Source organism: Oryza brachyantha, chromosome 11 (genome assembly GCF_000231095.2).
Source record: "Oryza brachyantha chromosome 11, ObraRS2, whole genome shotgun sequence".
NCBI lineage: Eukaryota > Viridiplantae > Streptophyta > Magnoliopsida > Poales > Poaceae > Oryza > Oryza brachyantha.
In genome coordinates this window covers 4,462,762-4,484,217 of record NC_023173.2, presented here as the reverse complement: position 1 = coordinate 4,484,217, position 21,456 = coordinate 4,462,762, and the positions used below count along the sequence as shown (strand labels likewise).

Here is a 21,456-nt window from a genome sequence, read left to right as displayed (position 1 = left end):
CCCTATGGAAGCTAATCTATGGCTGGAAAGAGGAAAGAGGATACTGATAGTTGGTGTCTTATCAATTTTTTAATCTTGGACCCTTGGTGCCTCTGATAATTTTAAATCATGCGTAGAGAAATTACATGTGGTGTTTGCTGAGTGTGTGGTCGATCTTGGACCCAATTTTGCACAACGCCAGAATCAGCTCTCCTTGCATGTGTTTTCATCGATCGTTTCTTCCTTGATGCTGCAGGATTCAGCACACCAACCGTTGGGCGCGAGTTGTGCAACCTCCCTTTTTAAAATCTTCCAGCAGGTGAGCTAGAGTTTGATCATTCATTTCTTTGTAGCAGTTTTGATCTCATTTCTTTTCATGAAAACGTTAATTTTGCTCTACTAAACTATTCTGTCAAAGGATAGTTTCACTGTCCAGACGAGTAATGTTTTAATATGAAATTCTATGGGGTGATAGATGGCATCACTACCTGTTAATAAACGTCTGCAAACAACTTCTTGGCTATTTACATGCATTTTTCATATATTGGAAGTTAAACTGCTATTTGGTGCTCGAAATATATACATGTGGTCACTGTTTACGATTTCATCCATAATATCACAGAATTTCAGTTTAAGAGAACTTGTGTAAGGATTAACGAAAACTACAAAACAACAAGGGAGTTATGTCAGCCATTTTTCAGTAGTTTAGGGAGTAAATTGAACCCAAAAAAGCATACGGGATTAACTGCTTCAACGGGATTAACCGCACATCCGCACATAAAAAGTAAGGCCACAAAATATTTCAGACAAGCAATTTGATATATTTTAGTTAAAACAGTAGTAAATGGATACTCAAATTGATGTAAACCAGCAGATATACAATTGTTATTTCATCCCTTGGTGTATATTCACTATTTTTGTTTGTAGTTTCCCAGTGATTCTAGATACATGTTTGAAATTTTGGGTCTTTTTTTTGTTTAAAACGCCTATCTCCTTCACTTGTAGTCATTTATCATTCAATTAGTGAAGCATAAACTCCTGATATTAATCAAAATTAGCATTTTAGAAAGAAAGCCTTTTTCCATTTTAGCAAAATTCTTTTTTTATAATGTTTCGTTTGCTGACCGAAGCACTTCCCATCAGCATAGTAACTCTTGATTGAGTGGTTAATCCTGTGTGTATTTCCTTGCAATCTATTTCTATGACTTTTGCTAGAACTTGCTTGGTATTTCTGCCAAGAACATATTTAGTTATTAAGATTGATGTTCGCCTTTGCATTTAAATATCTGTGAGCCCCATGATTTCCCACATCGATCTGATTAGCATGTTACATGGACACAATCTAATGAAAGAACTCACAATTTCTCTTAAATTTTTAAATTGGAGTTTCACACTGAACCTCACCACCCATTTGATTTCCTGCTGGAACTTTTTTTATTGCTTCTTTTTAATAAAAAGATCCTCTGAGGATTCTCATTTAATCCCTCAATAAGTTGGAGCTTTATCTTAGTTGACCAGATTCTCTTTGTCTAGCCTAGTTGGTTTGGAAAAAAAAGTATCTTCTGATCTGGGACTCTGGGTACAACATGACTGCCGCATAAGCATTTTTTTAAGTTGCTAGGTTATTCCAATTAAATGCATAAATATAGATGATATTGACCTTGATTCATGGCTCGTTTTACTGATTTGATTGCGAAGTTCTACAGTATGAACCTCATTCAGTAGCTAGTACCATTATTATAATATTTCTGACTATACCTACGATGCCTTATATAAGATGGTGAAGGTGATTTTACATACCATTTGTGGTCGTAACTGGGAACTAGTATTTTCTTTCCGGTCATGACTGATATGATTCTATAAGTGTGAGCAGTGGAACATCTTTCCTACACAGAACTAGTGGATGTTTATATTAATGAGACCACAAATCTCGTCCATGAAATCTAATATTAGTTAAGAGAAATTTGTTCTTCCAATTTTCAATACAAAAGTTAAAGTGCGGCCTCAAACTTTGGGTGAAATTTGTATGTTGCATTAGCATGATACTATGTTTATTTTGTTCAGCACAAATGGCAGAGGCGGTACTCCTTGCTCTATCGAAGATTGGTAATGTTTTAGCAGATGAAATTGCTAAAGACTTGCTTGACAAACTGTCTGGAAAAGTTAATAATCTGAAGGATCTGGATGAGAAGATTGAGAACATGAGGAAGCAATTGACAACCATGAACAATGTTATACGGCAGATAGGCACGACATACCTCACCGATGAAGTCGTTAAGGGTTGGATTGGAGAGGTGAGGAAGTTGGCCTATCGTGTTGAAGATGCCATGGACACATACTCATATTACTCTGCAGATGGCAGAAGAATGGTTCCTTAAAAAGTACTTCATCAAAACAACACACTATGTTTTGGTTTTCAGTCAAATTGCTGATGAGGTAGTCAAGATAGAAAAGGAAATCAAGCAAGTTATAGAACTCAAGGATCAGTGGCTGCAGCTATCCCAGCTTGTTGCTGACCCACTCACTGAGATGGAAAGACAGAGGTCCCAGGACAGCTTCCCAGAGCTTGTCAAAGATGAAGATCTTGTGGGGATTGAATACAACAGGAGACTTCTGACTGAATGGCTGTACACAGACGAGCTGGACAGTAAGGTGATAACAGTATCAGGCATGGGTGGACTGGGGAAAACCACCCTGGTCACAAATGTGTATGAACGTGAAAAGATCAACTTCTCTGCTCATGCATGGATGGTTGTGTCTCAAACCTACACTGTGGATGCTCTGTTGAGGAAGCTGCTTAGGAAAGTTGGTTACACAGGACCACCGCTATCAGGTAACATTGACAAGATGGATGTGTATGATTTGAAAGAGGAAATAAAGCAAAGGCTCAGTGGTAGAAAATCCTTGATCGTACTAGATGATGTCTGGGATCAAAAAGTATACTTTCAAATGCGTGATGCATTACAGAATCAACAAGCAAGTCGTGTAATTATCACAACACGGAACAATCATGTGGTAGCTCTTGCTTCCTCAACATGCTGCCTTGATCTCCAGCCATTGAGTTCTATTCATGCCTTTGATCTATTCTGCAGAAGGGCATTTTATAACATCAAGGACCATGAGTGTCCCATGGAGCTTGTGAAAGTTGCCACATCTATAGTAGATCGGTGTCAAGGCCTTCCACTAGCAATTGTGTCAATAGGTGGCCTCTTGTCTTCAAGGTCACGGACACCTTATATTTGGAATCAAACATACAATCAACTTAGGAGTGAGTTGTCAAAGAACAATCATGTCCGAGCAATTTTAAATATGAGCTACCATGATCTATCAGGAGACCTAAGAAACTGCTTTTTGTACTGCAGCTTGTTCCCAGAAGATTATCCTCTGTCCCGTGAGAGCCTTGTGCTTCTGTGGATTGCAGAAGGCTTTGTTCTGAGCAAAGAAAACAACACACCTGAGGCGGTAGCTGAGGGAAATCTCATGGAACTGATATACCGGAATATGCTTCAGGTTACAAAGTATGATGAACTAGGCAGGGTGAGTACATGTGGAATGCATGATATTATGCGAGATCTGGCACTTTCTGTTGCTAAAGAGGAGAAGTTTGGGTCTGCTAATGACTTTGGCACGATGGTGGAGATTGATAAGGATGTTCGTCGTCTGTCATCTTATCAATGGAAAGACAGTGCTGCACCAAATCTAAAACTTATACGTCTTCGAACCATTGTATCACTTGGAGCAATTTCATCTTCCACTGATATCCTGTCCTCTGTTTTCTCTCATTCAAGCTACCTTACTGTTCTCGAGCTTCAAGATTCAGAAATCACTCAAGTGCCATCATCTATTGGGAATTTGTTTAATCTGCGTTACATTGGCTTGCGGCGCACCAAGGTCAAGTCACTCCCAGACTCTGTTGAGAAGTTGTCAAACCTCCACACTCTAGACATGAAGCAAACAAAAATAGAGAAGCTACCAAGAGGAATCACTAAAATCAAGAAGCTAAGGCACCTATTCGCGGATAGGTATGCTGATGAAAGGCAGTCAGAGTTTCGGTATTTCATAGGAATGAAAGCACCTAAAGATCTTTCCAACCTGAAAGAACTACAGACTCTTGAGACCATGGAATCCAGCAAGGGCTTGGCTGAGTATCTCAAGGAACTGATGCAATTACGGAGTGTGTGGATTGACAACATAAGTTCTGCTGACTGTGGAAAAATTTTTGCTGCACTGTCTGATATGCCACATCTTTCTAGCTTGCTTCTTTCTGCAATGGATGAGAATGAACCACTTTGCTTTGAGGCACTCAGGCCCAGGTCCACAGAACTTCACAAGTTAATTATGAGAGGACAATGGGCCAAGGGAACACTGGACTACCCAATATTTCGTAGCCACAGTAAACATCTGAAATATTTATCTCTAAGTTGGTGCCATCTTGGTGAAGATCCCTTGGGTATGCTTGCATCACATTTGTCGAACCTCACTTATCTAAAACTGAACAACATGCATAGTGCAAGAGCACTGATTCTTCATGCAGAGGCCTTCCCCAAACTGAAGACGCTTGTCTTGCAAAAGATGCCTGATGTCAACCAAATAGAGATTATGAATGGCGCCCTTCCATGCATTGAAGATTTGTATATTGTGTTACTGTCAAATTTGGATAAGGTCCCTCAAGGTATTGAATCTCTTAGATCACTGAAGAAGCTTTGGCTGATGAACCTGCATAAAGGCTTCAAAACTCAATGGAAAGATAATGGCATGCACCAGAAGATGGTGCATGTTGCAGAGGTTCGTATCTAGACATTGCAGATTGGTTCTTTCTTGCATAAAGTCTGTCCGTGTGCAAGTACGTCAAACGTTTAGTTCATCCCAGTAATGTCAGATTAATTAGCATATGATCGGTAAAGTTATCTTTCGTAACATGTCAATGTTAGGCTTGAAATCGTTAAACAAACATTCCAGAGTCATTGAATTTCTTTTCCTTAAGAGGCCCCTGTAATTTCTGTGTTTCCCAATTGCCTTCAGTTTTATTTCATGTAAGAAACATGTCCCATTTTATCAACCGTATTCGCATCTGATATTATCAATGCTGGAACCTCCTGTTTAGACTGACTATAGTTCCTCTCCTTCAGTTAGTTCAATTTGTACTGCTATTTTATTTTGAGACTGGCTGTTGATGCAGTGTGTTCACATTATGCCATATTACATTTGCAATTGTGGCCATTGAATTGAACTCAACCTTGATGTGTAGATACTAAAATGATGAAACCAAAGGGTTTCTCATCCAGCATATTTACAAAGCAGATGGTGTGTTTCGAAATATGCGATAATATTAGTAGGGCTGGGATAGGGAAGAGTTCTTGCGACTACATAGTTGCCACAAATTTGGAGAAATTTCGTTCTAACTGCCAAGTGATATTTGTTCCCTCAATCTGAAATTTACAAGAAGCAATTACAAAATCTTTTTCTCCACTGGCTGTTGCATAATAATTGACTGATGAATTCCCACAACCACAGATATGAAATATTTATGCAAATGACAGCATATAAAAAATGGTGTAAGTTATGACAATAATTTTCACTTGGACGTGACTAACGCTTGACAAAAATGTCTGTTAAAAATCGAGAGATTGAGACAAATTGTAGAGAGCTGAACAGTGAGACTTGTATTCTTTTCATTGATTAAAATATTTTCTTATATAGGGAGATTTTCAGCCTACTAATTGTGGCTGTTACAAATACATAAAACCCTCATCAATCTATATGAATAGGGATGATTTATGGTCTTGTTTATGGTTTGATTGATTCCTTTGCATGAAGACACATTATGGGCTACTACTAGGCTAGTTTAATCCCTTGAAGACAATTCATGACCTGCAATGAAGGGAATTAACCATGGCCATTGTTGTATTGACTTGATCAAATTTATTAAGTAACACTCCTCTTTTGATCGAGTCCTTATTGAGATCAAAGTGTTCTTTAAAAATTATACCAGCAAGCCTTGAATGATTAATCTATGCCTAGTTCTATCTTTGAAAAAAAAACCCATATGGGAAAAAAAATAAGATAGGGCATATGCTTACATCAACCATTGCCTCATTAAAAACTTTGTATGAAAAAAACCTGATGGTTAAAACTCATAAAAGAAAATAATATAATGTAATGCGTTTAACAAGTCCCATCGCTCAGAGAGTCTCCCTCTAAAGCTTGCAAGTCTCTGATTTATCTCATACTAATGCTCTTAACACATTTCTCGAATAAAGAAGTAGGTAGGGACTTAGTAAAAAGATCTACCTTATCGCAAGACTTTATTTGCAATATATTTATTTCTCCACTTTGTTGAAGCTCATGAGGATAAAATAACTTGGGAGCAATATGTTTGATGATATTGCTCTTGATATAACCTGTTTGCATCTGTGTGATACAAATGACATTATCTTCATAGATATACATGATTCAGAGGAACCAATACCACAAGATTGTTCAATGTGGTGTATCATTTTGCGAAGACACACATTCACATGATGCTTCAAATAGTGCGATGATTTCATAATGATTTGTGGATGTAGCCACAAGTGTTTGTTTAGATGACTTCCACGATATTGCAGTTCCTCCATGAAAGAATACAAAGTCTGTCTATGATCTGGCATTGTGGGGATCAAACATATAGTCAGCATCAGTGTATCCAACTAAGCTAGGATCATCGGTGTTCTTGAAGAATAAACCAACATCCTTAGTGCCATTTAGGTACATAAGAATTTGTTTTCCTCCGGTCCGATGGCGCTTTGTTGGGGTAGCAATATGTCTTGTTAATAGATTCACTACAAATTCAATGTCAGGCCTGATACTATTTGTAATGTACATGAGTGCTCTAATGAGACTGAGATAAGGATATTCATGTCCTAATATCTCTTCTTCTTTCTCCCATGGTCGGAAATATCATTTTCTTTATCGAGAGATCGAACAATCATGGGGTTTTGTTTGGATACGCTTTGTCCATATTGAATTTCTCCAATAAATTTTGGACACAGACAGATTGATGTACTTGAAATTGATTGCTCAATATTTATCTTGTTTAGCTAGCCTCAGCTAGGCATTAAAGTAGAGTTAAATTACACAATTATTTATATGAAGCCTACAATTCAAGAATACAACGTATTGTCAAATACAGTTCAAGAGGGTAAGAAAAGGTTTCACATATGAAACAAATTAAAGAGAACATACAACCAAGAGGACAGAGGAACTTCCTAACAAATAGGTCCTACGTTTCAGAATTTATTACCAACAAAAAAGAAATCAGATGGCAAAAGGCACCGAATTAACATTTGTTGATGTATGTATGCACGTGCACACGAACACACATGTTATTACCGGAGGTAAACAAATGCTCAAACTTAGATACGGAGCTCTATAACATTTGCCATCTTATAGTTCATTCTGTTCTGGTCCCAATCAGCCTTGAAGTTCTCGTGAAGACCCAGTAGCCACAGCTTCTTCAGAGAACCAAGGGATTCGATGTTTTCAGGGACCTTATCCAGCTTTGGCAAGGATACCACATATAAACCTTCAACAACTGGGAGAGCATCTTCCCCAATCATCAGCTGGCTGACATTGGGCATGTTCTTCAGCACTAGAGTCCTCATCTTAGGGAAGCAACCCCCAGAAATAATCAATGACTCTACACTGCTCACCCTGTTAAGGCTCGGACGTAACTTTTGAAACTAAGTTTTAGTGTTCATTTTATTTAATACTTTTTGCAAATATGTAAAATTATAAGTCAGGTTTAAAGCATATTTAGTAATAAATTAAATTACAAATAATTAATAATTACATAAATTTTTTGAATGAATATAATAAATAATTAAACATGGAATTAAAAATCAACATGGTTAAATAAAAGAAGTGATGGGAGCATTTGATTAAAAGATATCAAGCACAGTACATTCATCGAAGGAGGGGAGGGAAGAAGGACGTCAACAACTACTGTCAATAGTGTTGAAGCTTATCTTAGACTGGTAGAGTGGTGGTGTGTCATTGTAAATCCACTTATTGCTAAGGATAATTCTGCAATATGTACAAATCTTAATTTGCTCAAGCTAGAGGATTAATAAGGAACTGCGAATTTATATGAAAACGCGGGTTCTGTTGTGTAAAAGTAACAGTCAGCAACTCGTTTTATGCGAATCCTTGCTGTCGCTGGCCGGCGAGGAAAACAGTTCGCAAATTTTTTTCTAAAAATATCGTATCCAATAAAAATAGGTAAATGTAGCATTAAATATAGATGAAACAAAAATCTAATTGCATAGTTATAGGAGAAATCGTGTGACGAATCTTTTAAGCCTAATTAGTCTATGATTAATCATAAGTGCTATAGTAACTCATATATACTAATGACGGATTAATTAGGTTCAAAAGATTCGTCTCGTGGTTTCCAGACGAGATGTAGAATTTATTTTTTTATTTATGTTCGAAACTAGTTCTAATATCTAGTCAAACGTTTAATGTGACTAGCATTTTGCTAACTAAACAATTATAGCAGGTTGGGCAAGGAAAAATAAAACAAGCTGGCACAACCGCTCAAGTTTTGACCAGTATAACGGTACGCTATAAGATGACTGTAGACTACGTAGAGAAGGGAAAGAATAAAGTAAGAGTGAGGTTAACTCTTATATGAGAGCCAACTATACGCGTGCTCTAAAGAATACATTAAATACATATGTAAGAGAAAAATATAAAAGAAAATTATAGATATTGGATGCGTTAACTCTAATATAAACTTATATCAATACACAGGAGCTTATAAATAGTTCCCGAAGCACATATACAAAAGTTAAGAAAATATATACAATAGAACACAACCTTTTCATTTAAATTATTTCTCGGTTTTTACTCACAATCTGAAGGTTCTGTTGTTTGTGCAAAGAGCATTTATTTTATCACTAGCAATATATTCGTGCTAACGCTACGCCCTAATTTAATAATGTAAATAAGATATTATAAATTCTTTTTAATACAATCATATACAAATCAAACATTTAAGTTTATTTGTCTATCAAGCATTTGTTAATTTGATTATTTAAATAAATTATGACAAAATAGAAGGAAACCACCGGTTAACCGTGTCTATTATAACTTTTCATAATTAATTACAGATTAGGCCATATAATAATAAGTTAAGAGTTTTCAAATTTAAACAGTAATTACCGAACTGGTAAGACCATATTTATATGCTAATTTGAGAAACATAGCAATAAAAAATTAATATCCTAATTTCAGAATCACTGCAATATCAACTTCACATATTAAGGATAATTTAATTAAATTATTTATTCACATTATTTTAGACATTAACATAAACTTTAAACTCTACAAGCTAAATTTAATGAAAACCATTTTATACAAACATGAGTTGTATCACATACAACTTTTTGACTTCCTATAATAAATAAAATTTTATTATCGTTGTATATATCAAAAGTACGAAACAATTGTGCAACCCTCAAGTCCAAATATATTACGAGTATAAAAACAAATTTCTTCGTGTCTTCTTATATTACATGAAAAGATATTTAAATCAAATATTAAGTGATCATATAATTCATAGAAAATAATTATCGCACAACTTTTTGTGGTTTAAAAAATTTATGATAGGTTTTTAACAAAGTGAAATTACTAATAATATTTTTCATTAGTTTTGTTTCTAGTTTGTTATTATCAGTAGGTGCACATATATTTCCATAATTTTAAAAATATTCTAGAGTAATGCGTCATTTGATAGATTAAGAAATTTACTTATTTCACATATAAGCATAGTGCACGACAGGGTAGATTTATAGAACACCTGATACTTATTTTTATTCTATCAAAGATTTATATATGGTATTATTATTAGTGATTTAATTATTTGGGTGTTCAATAACAGTGGTCCAGGACTTGATGATTGATCTTATGTTTAACACAATTGAGGTATGATGTTTATCACAAACTTCATTGTATTGGTACCATTGTCGGTGTTCTAAGGGTGTGATTAAAAATTGTGATTGAACTTTGATTCTAAAGATATACATTGCATATTTTGCATATATTTATGAATCTAATATATAGAAAATGGTTCTAATTGGAAAGCTATTTTCTAACATAGGAAAGTCTATAATTAGTAAGATAATTCCTAATTTAGAAAGTCACTGATATATAGAAATTCTATGTAAAGAGAGGTGGTGGAGTCCAACCTAACATGATTGTACGAAGATAATTTTAACAATCGGATTTGAAGAATGATGAATGAAGTATTTAGGATGAGTAAAAGTAACTCATGCAATATAGGGTAGATTTGAAGAAGTCTCTTTATGGTGTGAAACAAGCTCCTATACAGTGGTATAAAAGGTTTGAATATTTTATGTTGCATAACAATATTCATGCAATAATTATAATAGTTGTGTTTATTTGCTACTTTATGTGGATGATATGCTCATTGCTTATCATAACAATTAACTAATCAATCAGTTAAATACTCAACTTAGTCATGAATTTGAGATAAAAGATCCTGGTCCAGTGAAGAAATTCTTTGCATGAAAATTCAGCGTGACCGTAAGACTGGCAAACTTTTTTCTATATGAGAAAAGTTACATTGAGAAAATACTTGAGATATTTAATTTTGATAATTGCAAACCTGTCTGTGCACCTTTTGCTTTGCCCTTTACAATTTCTTCAAGTCAGTGCGCTGTTAATGAAGATGACAAAGACTATGTATCACATGTTCTTTACGCTAGTGCTGCTAGTAATCTTATGTATGCTATGATTTGCACTTGACCAGATTTAGCTCATATAGTTAATGTGGTTAGAAGATTTATGCATAATCCTAGCAAAGAATACTAATGTTGTTAACTGGATTCTTTGTTATTTGAAAGGTACTTTTAATTTTGGCTTGATGTTTGATAACAACAAGGCAAAGACAAATAGTATTGTTAGGTTTGTTGATTCTGATTATGTTGGAGATCTTAATAAAAAAATGTTTATTTCTGGTTATATCTTCTCTTTGTGTGGTTCAACCGTCAGTTGGAAAGCTTTACCTTGGTCTATTAATGCTCTTTCCACCACTGAATTAGAATATATTTCGACTACTACCAAGAAATCTATTTGGCTGCGAGGTCTTGTTTCTGAACTTGGTATTCAACACTATACTAACACTATTTATTGGGATAACCAGTGTGCTATTTGTTTGGTCAAGAATGTTATGTTTCATACAAAGAATAAACACATTGATATCGAACATCATTTTATTCGTTATATTGTTGCTCAAGGACAAGTTATTATTGGGAAGATACACACTAAAATAATCCCGCAGATATGCTTACCAAGTCATTGTCAAATACTAAGTTCAAGCGTTATCTAGGCTTAGTAGGTATTTGTAGTGCTTAGTTGTCCTTCGTGGTTTTGGAGATATTTTCTTCTGTATACTTATAGGGATTTTGAGTCAATGGCAGGTTTATTGGATAATGACTCGAATATATTTATATTATAGTCCTAGTCCAATATGCCAATATATACCCCTATAAATGTAAACATGAACCTACATTAGTGGATTTTTCTTTCGTGGTTTTTTAAATCTATCACAGAGGGTTTTTCTACGTAAAATTCTTTTATGTCTTTTGCATCTATTATTCCTAACCAAGTGTAATTACTCTCGTCACGTCTAACGTGTAGAAACACCTCCATATAATTTCTGCTCTTATCTGTAAAATAGACGATGTTAAATCCATACGAATGATACAACTATGAAGTATGTGCTTCATGTTGGGTAAGAACAAAAACATGTCTAGATCGATGTATTTATATACCTTAGAAATGAAGTGAGCAAGTACATCTGGTAGGAGGATATATATAAAAGTAAGTTAATCATCAATTATAAACCTTATAGCAGTTAATTTTATCGCGTATATCATAAAATAGCTATCATAAAAAATACCATAGTATATAGCGGGGGAACACTGCACTGTAAGTTACACGAAGAAAGAGAAATTTCTTAATACTCCCTCCGGTTATTTTGTTTGGCGTTGTTGACTTTTTAATTTACGTTTGACCCTTCGTCTTATTTAAAAATTTTGTCCAAATATATAAAATTATAAATTATACTTAAAGTTACTTTAGTAATAAATCAAATTATAATAAAGTAGTCAATAGTTATATAATATTTTAAATAAGATGAAGGGTCAAAAGTAAATTAAAAAGTCAATGGCACCAAAAAAAAATCGGAGGGAGTAATCGGTTGTGATGTAGAAAGACATGGGTATCCAGAACCATAGCAAAACTGCAGTTGAAAAGAACTGTGCTCTTCTCCATTTCAGTGGCTGGTATCCAGTTGTATGCAGTAAGGTCCCAAGTCAACCCTTTTGGTGCAGAGCTAGGGAGGAGTGTGGATCGATCGATGGAGGCCGCCCTGCTGAGCGGATTGATCAGAGTCGCCGTGCCCAAGCTCATGTCCACGGCCAGCGACAGGTACAAGCTTCACAGGGGTCTCAAGGACGACATGAGTTTCCTCGCCACAGAGCTCAAGATGATCGGCGCTGCCATCGACCGCGAGCTCTCGTCGCCGTCCGGCGGGGACCACGGGGCCGTCCTGCAGCTGTCGATGGAGGAGCTGCGGAAGCTGGCCCACGACATAGAGGACTGCATCGACGAGATCCTGTACCGGGCGACCCGGGAGCAACAGTCCTCCGCCGTCGTCCGCACCCTGCGGTCGTCCATCAAGAAGCTCCACGACGACCCCAAGCTCGGCCGGAGGATGCAGCGGCTGAGGGAGAAAGTGGAGCAGGCGAATCGGCGGAGCGAGCGATACAGGGTCGCCGCCGCTCGGCCCTCCTCCCCTGCTACTGCCGCCGCCGCCGCCGTGGCGGAACAGTCCTCGGACCCGCGCAACATTCACGTGAGCCTCGTCGGCGTCGAGGCGCCTCAGGCGGAGCTCCGGCAGCAGCTGGCGGAAGCGAGGAAGCTCAGAGTGATCTCCGTCGTCGGATTCTCCGGGTCCGGCAAGACCGCCCTCGCGGCGGAGGTGTACAACCATGAGCGCGAGGAGAACTGCATGTTCGACAAGTTCGCGTGGGCCTGTGCCGCGCGCAAGGACCCCGGCGAGGTGCTCTCGGAGTTGCTCCGTGGGGTTGGCGCGGACGATCGTTCCTCCAAGGCGACTACGGATGTCGGCCAGCTCTGTGTAGATCTCAGGCAACAGTTGGAGAAGAAGAGGTACATTATCCCTTGTTTTTTTTAATTCATTTTTTACTTATTTTATGCTTGTGCTTATAAGCCAGAATTTAAAACTTGTTTTAGAGAAGGTTTATTTTTTTTATTATAGTTTATTTTACAAAATTTGTTTTAAAAATGATAAAACATTTATGCATAAATTTCACCCATAAATCAAATAGCTAGCATGGGGCGGTGGGGCTCAAGCCTCCGCTATCCTTGTTAAAGTCATTGGTCCCTACGAAGATCTTTCTATAAAGTAATTTTATAGTAAAGATCAATGAAAAGAGGGGGCAGAAACTCTATCTGACCTGTTTAGACCTCTCTAATATCGTTGACTTCAGCCACTACTGCATAGTATATTGTATTAATATTTCTTTCTTAATCTATTACCTAGGTATTTGATTGTAATTGATGACATTCGAACAGAGGCTCTGTGGAAAGCCATCGAACCGGCCTTCCCAGCTCATAAGGGCGTGAGGAGCAGAATAATTGTGACGACAACTATCCAGTCAGTAGCCAATTGTGTATGCGGCTTTTCTGACGGCTATGTGCTGGAAATCAGCAGGCTTAACGACCACTATTCGAAGCAATTGCTATGCAAGAAGGCTTGCCCGGATCAATACGCAAACTACGATCAACCAGACACGACAGCAATCCTGAAACAATGCGACGGCCAGCCGCTCGCCCTCGTTACAGTCGGCGAATTCCTCCGGGCAAACGGGTGGCCGGTGGGGCCTGACTGCGACCGTATAAGCAACGGGCTGCAGTACTACCTGAGAAAGGAGACCTTTGAGAGGATGAGAAGGATGATGATGAGTAGCTACGCCACTCTGCCTGGCCATGCTCTCAAGGCCTGCCTGCTGTACCTCTGCGTGTTTCCCTCCGACCACCCGGTCAGGAGGAAGAGCCTGCTGAGGCGATGGTTAGCTGAGGGGTTCGTAGAGGCAGAACCACAGTCCTTGGACAGTGCCCTGTTTGATCCTGCAGACGCGTTCCATGAGCTCATTAACCGGAAAATTATCCGTCCCATCAACGTAAGCAACAACTGCAGCGTCAGGACCTGCAAGACGTACGGCATGATGCACGGGTTTCTTTTGGGCATGGCCACCTCCCAGAACTTCGTAACGTTGTTTTCTGATCAGAAGCCGGAGCCCAGGTACGCCCGTCGGCTCTCTGTCCATGGCGGCACTGTTCTCCATGGTGATGATTCGAAAGGCATAAACTTGTCACTTATTCGGTCCCTGACAATCTTCGGCGAAGCGAGTGAATCTGTGTTGGACTTGAGCAAGTATCAGCTGCTGCGAGTCTTGGATCTTGAGAAGTGTGATAACCTGAAGAATGGCCATCTGCAGGACGTATGCAACCTGCTGCTCCTTAAATATATGAGCCTCGGGGGAGAAGTTACCAGGATTCCAAGTGATATTGGAAAGCTGGAATATTTGGAGGTATTAGATTTAAGGAGAACGAAGGTAGACGTGGTGCCCGTACAAGTCTTCCAGTTGCCATCCTTGATTCATTTGTTTGGGAAATTTAAGCTACAGCCTCCGGACGAATCCAAGCAAGCAACTGAAGTGCTGCAGTTCCTCTCCAAAGATAAGAGTAAATTGGAGACTCTAGCTGGATTTGTTACTGACGGAAGCGAAGGGTTCCTCCATCTTTTGGGTTTCATGAAAAAACTGAGAAAGGTGGAAATTTGGTGCAAATCGTCTGCAGGTAGCACTGATGCTCCCGTGCAACAGAAACGCAGAACTGGCGTGCGGACTGATCTTAGGACGGCAATTGAGAAGTTCATTCTGGATGATATGGTGGCAAATCCTGGTAGACGTACATTATCACTTCATTTTGATGAACGGTCTGAGGAATTCTTGAAATCCCTGACAGGATCTTTCTATCTCAGCTCGCTGAAATTACAAGGCAATTTTACCAAATTACCAAAGTTTGTCCTGTCAGTTCGTGGTCTGGTAGAGCTATGCATTTCGTCTGGTACATTGACAACTCGTCTTCTCGAAGCTCTGAGTACTTTGGTACGCTTGAAGTATCTTAAACTGATCGCTGACGAGCTCCAAAACTTCATCATCAGAAAAACGTCATTTCCCTCCCTTGTAAGACTTTGTATTGCCGTGGAAAATCCTACATTCCCATCAATCGAGGAAGGAGCTTTGGAGTACCTGGTCGCTCTTCAGGTGCTCTGCAAAAAGCTAAAGGGCCTTTCTGACATCAAAATTGAAAAACTGTTGAATCTTCAGGAGGTCACTCTTGATGCTATGGTCAGTACAGAAACAAAAGAGCTATGGAAAAAAGCCACAAAGGAGCATCCCAGGAGGCCTAAAATGCTGTTGCTCAATTCTCTCGATACATCAGAATATGAGCTTACACACTACTGTTCTGCATCAGGACACGGTGAAATTGTGGAAACGGAAAGTTCACATGCATCGGGGAGGCCAGTACAAGAGATGAACATTCAAAAGCCACTTAACCAAGGATTGGAATCCTCTTATGTGTTGAAGAAACAGAATAATTGTGCTGGTCAATCAAGCCCAAACCAGTTGTCAAGTGACACGTACCTGTATACATAGGGCATCTCTTTGGTGCATTCTACTAATCATATAATTAAACTGTCATTGATTAGAAAAGATATTTTTCATTTGTATTCTCTCCGTTTTAGGTTATAAGACTTTCTGGGTTTACCTAAATTTATCCATGCATCTATATATATATTTTGAATATGTGTCTACATTCGTTAGCACACCATGAATCTAGACAGGATCAGAAAATCTTATAATAAGAAATGGAGAGAATAGTATTTTGTAATTTTGATTTTTTTTGGCAATAAAAAAATGTATTATGTATCATAAGTTTTTAAGGCTCATAATTAAAATGATGATATTACCCCTTTAAATTTCTACTACTCATAATTTTATTGACAGTATAATTTAATCATGGTCATCCGATAAAAATAGATCAATGGTGTTGATTAAATTATACTGCCAGCAGAATGCACCGAAGAGGGATCCGTATACGTAATGACTCTTCGAGCTCCTTTGGAATCAAGGATTTTTCATAGGAATTTCAATCAATTCAAATCCCAGGGAAAATTTCCTAACTAGATTGTTTGGAACATAGGATTGAAGATAGATAAATTCCTTTGGATTGCAACCATATACCTTAATTCCATAGGAATTGTACACACGAGATCCAATCTCATTTTAATTTTCCTTTGAGAATTCCAATGCTTCTTCCTCCTTTGTTTATCTTCTCTGTGTCTAGAAACAAATTCATGTGTTATTTTCATGTGAGCTATCCAAACATATTATCCTGCAAATTCCTATATTTTCAATCATGTGGGATTTGTTATACATGACATCTCAATCCTATGTTTTCCTATTCTTGCTGTTTCTAAAGTACTGCACTCCAAAGAAACTGTTCATTCTTGATGCATCACCCTGGTTAGTTGTTCTGTATATGAGGTCACAAAGATCTCAAATCTAGCGTTCGAGTGGTTTTTTCGATCAGCAGGTGCTCAGCTTCCTCTTCTCTTCGCTTTTGTGTGATATATTAATGCAGGTGGCTGGCTCAAGAACAATGGCTCAAGATTGGCTCAATCAATGTGTGGCTTGCCCTGATGACAACACAAAAAGGGCATATGACAATCACGGAGTACATCTCCAAGAAAAGGGCACTTGGTGATGAGTTGGCGGTCGCGGAAAGAACCTTGATGAAGATCTTGTAGCATATATCATAAACATTTTGTGGGTGATACAGATTAAGGGTATCCACGTGAGTTGTACGTATTCGTATAGGATAAGAGGTTCATAAAGATAGGGACAATAAACTGTGTACAATACCACTCAGGATATGGAGAAGCCTAGCACTCGACAACCAATTTGGTATACCAGTTGTGCATGGTTGGTTATGATACGACAAATGTTGGCATCATATATTATTTGATATCTAACTCTTGTAACCTATAACGGAAGGTAGCGGTGTCCCTCGGGGACAACGATTGACATATTCGTATTTTAAAATTTTAGTTATTCAATAAATCTAGCCAGCAGGAGTAAGGCCCAAACTTGGATAATCCATGCCTTTTGTGCACCTCCAATATTTATATTTCACTTGCCACTCTAGATATTTAATGTTGATACAGAACATCGACAGTTGACACACCAGGTAGGTGTTGCGGTTAGATTTTTTGCTGAAGATTGATGGATCCCAACTCAAAGATTGGGAAGACAAAGTTTGCCCCCTAGGCAAACCTTTCAAGTTCAACGTAATTCGACTTCAAGCTATGAGTTTGGAGTGTTGTCTTTGCCCAACTTAGATTCAAGTTATTCAGGGAAGAGGTCTCCCGACCTGTTCCTTCTAGACCAAACCAAGTCCTAATACAGTCTAGATCTTCATCTACAGATAAGATCCAAACAGAGTCAGGCATAGAACCACTCAGGCATGAAGACAAAGTCTAGGAAACCGTCCAGATTGAGGCATCAGACAGCTGTAGCAGCACTAGGAGCTTTATCCTACTAAGGGACATCTTCGTCACATACTAGGCCCTTACCTTGGAACAAGAAGTCGAAAGAAAGCGAACGGAAGAGGAAGCTGCCCATTTGGCCATAGAAAAGCACTAAGAAAAAGAACAAGCCTATCGAGAGGAGGATATGAGGCGCCATGAAGCTAAAACTAAGATAGATCTGAGGAACGTATCTCATAGGATGCAGTGTACAATTCTACAAACCTTAGTAAATGGTCATGATGTATTTAACACCCCGCAAAAAACCATTGGTGCCACTGCCACATTGCTAGATACAATCTTGGAGTAACTTTTAGACCACCAAGTCATCTAGATGGTGGAGACAGTAAAGGTAATGGTGATAACTATCACAATCCAACAGTCCAAACATAACAACAACACTCCAGACCAATCGGAGGCTCTCTCCTCTAGGTCACCATGCCCAAGGCTTCCTACTGAAAGCAGAACCCTGGCTGCAAACCTCTTAAGCCAACAATATGCGAGCTCTGACATTAGGTGCCAATTGGAGGAAAAGCATCAGTGTCTAGAGGAGGAACAATGACAATGAGAGGATGAGAGACAACGATTTGATGCTGAATAGGAAAAAATGTGTCGTAATGTCGGGCATGATCCACGTCGGAAAATTGAGCTCCATCGACGCGAGCGTGAAAGAGTGACAATCAACCAAGTGCCAAGATAGGAATCATTCTCTAAGGTATCAAGGCTCTCCAAATTTGAATGAAAATCTCAATGACGAGGTTCCAACTTTCACCAAAAAATTGAGTTAGGTCAACTAGCCAATTGGTTTCAAGCCAATTTGAATCGACAAGTACGATAGCACGTCCGACCCACTGTCATGGCTAACACTGTATTAACTAGCCATGCATAAGGGAGGCTGCTGAAGGGAACTCCAAGGCAATGGCAAACTATCTACTAGTAGCTCTGGCCGTTTCAATGAGGAATTTATTGTGGTTTCCTAGGCGATCTATTGAGTGCTGGAGCAAGCTTTGAGAGTGAATTATCGTGAATTTCTAAGGAACATACAAGCAACAAGGAACGGACTATGACCTATACCAAGTTAAATATAATGAAGAATGGAGGAATCACTGCGTGCCTATATCAGACTGTTTTTTGAAGTGTGCACCATGATCCTGAACATCAAGGATGATGTGGTCATTGCAGCTTTCCACGAAAGAGTAAAAGACAAGCCCTTCATTTCCACCTTTACTCGAAAGGAGCCGACTACACTTAAAACTATGTTCCACATGATGAATTCTTATGTTGCGCAACTGATGCAATATGTGATTCACAAGAAGACTGATGTGATGAAAAGACATCTTTGAAGTCAACTGAGAAATAAAAGGACAAGAAGGTGTGGGACGACAAGAACAAGCAGTCATGAGACCATCGCAAGCACAAACTAGAAGAACTTGCAGCTATAGACGAAAGATCGTGCCCACGATTCCTATGACTCAGTTACTACGATAGGGCTATGAATAGACCTTGCTTGTATCACCTGAGTGGAAGCCACTCGGCTAGGAATTGCCACCTGCTCAAATGCTTCATCGAAGAGCAAACTAGGAACAATCAGTTGGGACCTAGAGAGTCAAGCAAGGAGAATGACAGAGTTACTATAAAACACACCAAGCACAATGGTTTTCAAGATCCACGAACTGAGGTTACCTATATCTTTAGTGACCTACAAGCTTACGAGTCTAAGAGAAAGCAGAAACTCACATTAGGGGAGATCAACATGACACCTATGGACGCACCTCAATATGTACGTTTGTCTAAGATATAATATTGTTTGTAAAGGCTTAGTCAAATGTCATAGGTTTCAGGACCAAAGAGTCAAGCACAAGTCAATGGTCAAAGTACCAAGAGAGTGATTCTTCTACGGGGAAAGTTAGTAAAGGCTTAGTCAAAGGTCACGTCAAAGGGCCTATGGACAAACTCCAGAGCAAAACATGGTTTTGGCCAAACTTGCAAATTAACCTTATCTGTGAGGGTCTTATTGGAGGCTCAGTACCAAGCCATTATAGGCATGTCCTCTGCAAAGGACTAGGCCCAAAAAGTGACCAGACGAGCCTTCAGATGTGAGGGCCTTTAGTCTAGTAAACCTTCAACTAAAGAAGACCTTCAACGTAGGGAGACTTGCCAAGCTAGCCAATAGCCGAGTATGCCTTCGACAGTGAAGTCCGTAGCCTACTCAGGCATTCGGCCAAGGTATGTTGCTAGTGGGCCTAACCTAAATAAACTTAGAGTTATGTAAATTTCTTGGTGTACCTCTAGAAATGTTTGTATTAGAGGGAGAATCTTATAATCAAACATGTACTCTAGAGTTCCCATTTGTTAGGGCTATACATAGACCCTAAGAGGTTGTAGTAGGGCATAACTCCTGTGGGATACCTGGATATAGGATATCCCGTTTATCGTACATATTTGTATAGGAAAGATGGTCCCGAATTATAAAGAAAGATGTAAAGATAGATATTGGGTTGTAACCAGATAGGTATATGGTAAGGATTAGGTTTCCAACATCCAGATTTCCATAGTCAGTTGGATCTAAGTCGAAAAGGCTTAGTCTTCTCAGGTTAGATTTCTATCTTTGTAAATCTGCCCATCGGTATATATGGGGTGGCAGGGAGTCCCTGAAGGATCACGGCATAGCGACTGTGCAACAACTTATTTGCGGTTTGTTTCCACCTTATAGTATAACGCAAGCAAAAATAAGGTATTATCTCATATTGAGAGTCTGAACATGGGTAACTCATGTTTTCTCCACACCACTAATTTTTGCTTCTCACTTCTACCTCTATTTTTACCGATGATGTAGATCGTCGACAAATCCTATCAACTATCGAAATTGGGAATCTGTCACACTTAGGGATGGCCATGGGTCGACCCACGGATATTTTAGGGTCGACTCTAGTTCAACTAAATGAACTAAATTTCATTTTGGGGTAAAACTTAGTTTATTTTGTTGAACTAAATTTCATTTTGGGGTAAAACTTAGTTTATTTTGTTGAACTAGAGCTGACCCTAAATTACCCGTGATCGACCTATGCCCATCCTTTGTCACACTCAGTACTATTGTCCTTTTCAACAATGATGTGTGAAATAAATGTGATGAGTTGAGAATGGACATATGTGATTAAGTAGAAAAAGGTGGTGTTTGGTTGAGAAAGTGAGATATATGAAGAAGTAAAAGTTGTGCTTAAACACAAATTTGAATCCTATACGTATATGTTTTGAGACAGGATTAGAAAGGCGCTATCATGGCTGATATTAAATGGAAGGTGGCCCAACTTCACTTATTCTATTTAATGTCCACATTGGTAGATGCATGAGGACCAAGTTGTTCCAATTAAAGATTGTTGATATATTATGGAGTATATTACCTCTGCTCCGAAAAGACTTATCTTTTTCACATCCGACATATATCAGTATACAATGAAAAAACTAGTGAAAGTTTCACCTTAAATTCCAACAAACTTATCCTCTCCTTTTTCGGACTCTAAGACAATGATTACTCAAAAATAAATATGTTATGCGACAAGTAAAATAGTAAAAAAATTAAGAGAGGGAGTACTGTAATACAGTTGCGATTATTGTACATTGTATTGAAGTTTTGGTCAAAACGGACATTTATGATGATTTGTTCCGCGAGAGCGATATCCAACCTAATTTTATAGTAGTGTGCCTGCAGTATTCTGAAATTATGAGCATTCATT

At 38.5% G+C, this 21,456-nt stretch overlaps 1 protein-coding gene and 1 pseudogene across 1 annotated transcript; both read left to right on the top strand.

Moving 5' to 3' along the window:
* The first annotated feature begins 2,048 nt into the window (after positions 1 to 2,048).
* On the top strand, positions 2,049 to 5,015 carry LOC102702416 (annotated as a pseudogene).
* A 7,319-nt stretch (positions 5,016 to 12,334) lies between these two features.
* On the top strand, positions 12,335 to 16,094 carry LOC102702695 (disease resistance protein RGA4-like). The gene is made up of 2 exons (XM_040529134.1): positions 12,335 to 13,215; positions 13,610 to 16,094. Exons 1-2 carry the CDS (start codon positions 12,401 to 12,403, stop codon positions 15,789 to 15,791), a joined length of 2,997 nt encoding a protein of 998 aa, XP_040385068.1. The 5' UTR covers positions 12,335 to 12,400; the 3' UTR covers positions 15,792 to 16,094.
* Positions 16,095 to 21,456: the final 5,362 nt, after the last annotated feature.

What these genes read in the sequence shown, in the direction of transcription:
- LOC102702695 (XM_040529134.1), top strand. Translation starts at nt 12,401, where the DNA reads ATGGAGGCCGCCCTGCTGAGCGGATTGATCAGAGTCGCCGTGCCCAAG. An exon ending in CAACAGTTGGAGAAGAAGAG is followed by an intron (nt 13,216 to 13,609) that starts GTACATTATCCC and finishes TCTATTACCTAG; the next exon opens with GTATTTGATTGTAATTGATG.